This window comes from Vigna unguiculata, chromosome 3, assembly GCF_037176805.1.
Source record: "Vigna unguiculata cultivar grain cowpea cultivar isolate G323 ecotype 2 chromosome 3, ASM3717680v1, whole genome shotgun sequence".
In the NCBI taxonomy this organism is placed as follows: Eukaryota; Viridiplantae; Streptophyta; class Magnoliopsida; order Fabales; family Fabaceae; genus Vigna; species Vigna unguiculata.
In genome coordinates, this window is record NC_140794.1 from 49,168,126 (window position 1) to 49,171,090 (window position 2,965).

At 36.9% G+C, this 2,965-nt stretch overlaps 1 protein-coding gene and 1 long non-coding RNA gene across 2 annotated transcripts; one reads left to right on the plus strand and one right to left on the minus strand.

Annotated features, from left to right (window-relative positions):
- The first annotated feature begins 1,054 nt into the window (after window positions 1-1,054).
- On the plus strand, window positions 1,055-2,702 carry LOC114176877 (GDSL esterase/lipase At2g23540). The gene is made up of 5 exons (XM_028062061.2): window positions 1,055-1,358; window positions 1,457-1,587; window positions 1,680-1,928; window positions 2,021-2,276; window positions 2,365-2,702. The coding sequence occupies exons 1-5, from the start codon at window positions 1,079-1,081 to the stop codon at window positions 2,586-2,588; spliced, it is 1,140 nt and encodes a 379-aa protein (XP_027917862.1). The 5' UTR covers window positions 1,055-1,078; the 3' UTR covers window positions 2,589-2,702.
- Window positions 1,754-2,359, minus strand: LOC146887929 (uncharacterized). Its single transcript, XR_014993571.1, has 2 exons — window positions 2,085-2,359; window positions 1,754-1,942 (listed from the first exon to the last, which is right to left on the minus strand). It is a non-coding gene; the product is annotated as an uncharacterized LOC146887929 (long non-coding RNA).
- Window positions 2,703-2,965: the final 263 nt, after the last annotated feature.

A 2,965-nucleotide genomic window follows, 5' to 3' on the forward strand; every position in this document is an offset into this window, starting at 1 on the left:
AGCTGGCAAAGTTCAACGAAACTAGAAGCAAAACTAACTCATAAAAAATGAAACCATAAACATATTTTTGAATTTCGACACTCATCAAACACGAGATTGAGTTGAGTTTTCAAATTGGAATCGAGAAAGACAGAAAAAAAGAAAAAAGCATACGGGTGCAGAGTGGAGAGAGAAGATGATGATAATCGTTTAGATTAGATGACGTTGATCTTCATGGTTCCAGCGCTGTCAGGAGACTCCACTTTTCAGCTTCAATTCATATATTCGCTTTTCAATCTTCAATTCTTATCTTCGCTTACAAGTTGAATAGAGAGAAATGAGAACCTACTGCAAAAAATGAAAATGAATCCAGGTTAACACACGAACAATTATGAATTAGTAATAGTTTTAAATTTTGTAACGTTGAAGATTTACTGTTTCTTTCTACTACTTTTAATATTTTTCTTGGCCCATTTGTGATCAGAACCTCTTTTTAGGTTTGGGCCTTGTCATGAGCCCAGTTCAGCCCCTTCAACCCCAAAAGTATACCTAATGAAGCTCCTAGTTTATCAACTTGCCACAGAAAACACAAGTATAGCAAAAAGATTATTCACAAACTTGCAAGAATAGAATAAAAATCCAAACGTTTGGAGTTTTTGAGCAGTTGGAAGGATAAAGAAAAGGGCAAAACCTCGTTTTCTTGAGTTGTTGAGTGCAGATGGACTATTCTATTACTTACGGGAAAGAAGTAACTATGCATATGTGTCCAATAACATGACATTAGGAGTTAAGTGTTGCTTTTAATGTCTTATAATTAAGATCATAAAAAAAGACCAAACTCCCTCACAGCTTTCTTCTGTAATTAATTGTCTTGTTGAGTAGGTCATCGTGGATAAAACTAGGCACACTGTGACTTTGGGGTGAGAAATGCGCACAGATGTTGATGACCAACCACATGAAAATCTTTATTCATCCAGTGCACTCCTTTGGAATCTTATTTTTAATAAGAAAAGGGTCAAACCAAATTTAACTTCATTAGAACATGATCACAAGTTTTCTCACTCGAAGGGGAAAAAAGTGGTCCTTATAAGGCTCTTGGATGAGCTTTTCAGTTGCAGCCATGGCTTTCCATTGTTATGAGATGTTGGTGCTGGTGTTTTTGATAGTGAACATGAGCTTTTATGGAAGTGTAGATGGTGAGAAAAACGCTTTAGGAGCCTCTTTCATCTTTGGAGATTCATTGGTGGATGCTGGAAACAATAACTATCTCTCAACTCTTTCTAAGGCAAACATCCCTCCCAATGGAATTGATTTCAAGGCCTCTGGGGGAAACCCCACTGGCCGCTACACCAATGGAAGAACCATTGGTGACATAGTTGGTAACATTTTCAATTTTTCAATCAACAATCTTACATGCATAATATACTAAATGAATATTAGAATAAAGTGTGAGGAATGTCGTTTTAATATTTTTCAGGAGAGGAATTGGGACAACCAAATTATGCTGTGCCATTTTTAGCACCAAATGCAACAGGGAAAACCATTCTGAGTGGAGTGAACTATGCTTCGGGAGGGGGAGGGATAATGAATGCCACCGGAAGAATATTTGTCAGTGTTTTTTTTTTTTTTGCTGTCTATTCCTTACTTAGTCTTAATCATTGTGTGTAACAAGGAATTGGATTCAATAATTTTGTTTTCAGGTGAATAGAATAGGAATGGATGTTCAAATAGATTACTTCAGCATAACAAGAAAACAAATTGACAAACTGCTGGGTGAATCAAAAGCAAAAGAGTACATAATGAAGAAATCCATTTTCTCAATCACCGTTGGGGCCAATGATTTCCTGAACAATTACCTTCTCCCGGTCCTCTCCATTGGAGCCAGAATTTCTCAAAGTCCAGATTCTTTCATAGATGACATGATTACTCATTTCAAGGCCCAACTCACGGTAAACACCTGAATCTATAATCGAGGTTATTAATATAAGCACTTGTTTTAAGAGAGTAAATTGTAAATTGAGGTGGATTAATTGAATGGCAGAGACTATACGAAATGGATGGTCGAAAGTTCGTGATAGGAAACGTTGGGCCGATAGGGTGCATACCTTACCAGAAGACCATAAATCAGCTGAACGAAGACGAGTGTGTGGATTTGGCCAACAAACTGGCGCTTCAGTACAATGCTCGATTGAAGGATTTGGTTGCTGAGCTAAACGACAACCTACCCGGTGCCACCTTCGTTCTTGCCAATGTCTACGATTTAGTCTCCGAACTCATAAAAAATTATAAGAAATACGGTAAATTAATAATTATTTGATAAATGATTTAATTTGATTTTTCGGATGAAGAAAAAAATGATATAAAAAATAAAAATAAAAATTGTAGGGTTCAGTACAGCAAGTAGAGCTTGCTGCGGCAATGGGGGCCAATTCGCAGGGATAATTCCATGTGGGCCTACTTCGAGTATGTGCAGTGATAGGTACAAGCACGTGTTCTGGGATCCTTATCATCCAAGCGAAGCTGCAAACCTAATTCTCGCTAAGCAGCTACTTGACGGAGACAACAGATACATATCTCCTGTCAATCTTAGGCAGCTCAGGGATCTTTGATCTTTCATCTTCTTTTATTCTTCGCTTCTTTTTCTCTACCGCTACACAACACTTTTTCTTCTGCCTCCATTATTCACTCACTGCAATTCACATAAACGTAATTTACGACCGTCATTTCTCCTTTTTCTTTTATTATTATTATTATTATTATTATTATTATTATATTCTGAGTTTTAATTATGTTGACATGTTAACAAACAACACACAGAAAAAGTGAGTGGCTATAGTATGAATTAGACGTGGGGAAAATTTCGTTTTCTTGTCGCTCCTGATGGTGACCATTTTGCAATAGTTTATATTTTCCACAACTTCCGCGCCTTGGTAGTTTAAAAAGTCGTCTAACCAAACCAACCTATGACTCGCATTATTATCAATCC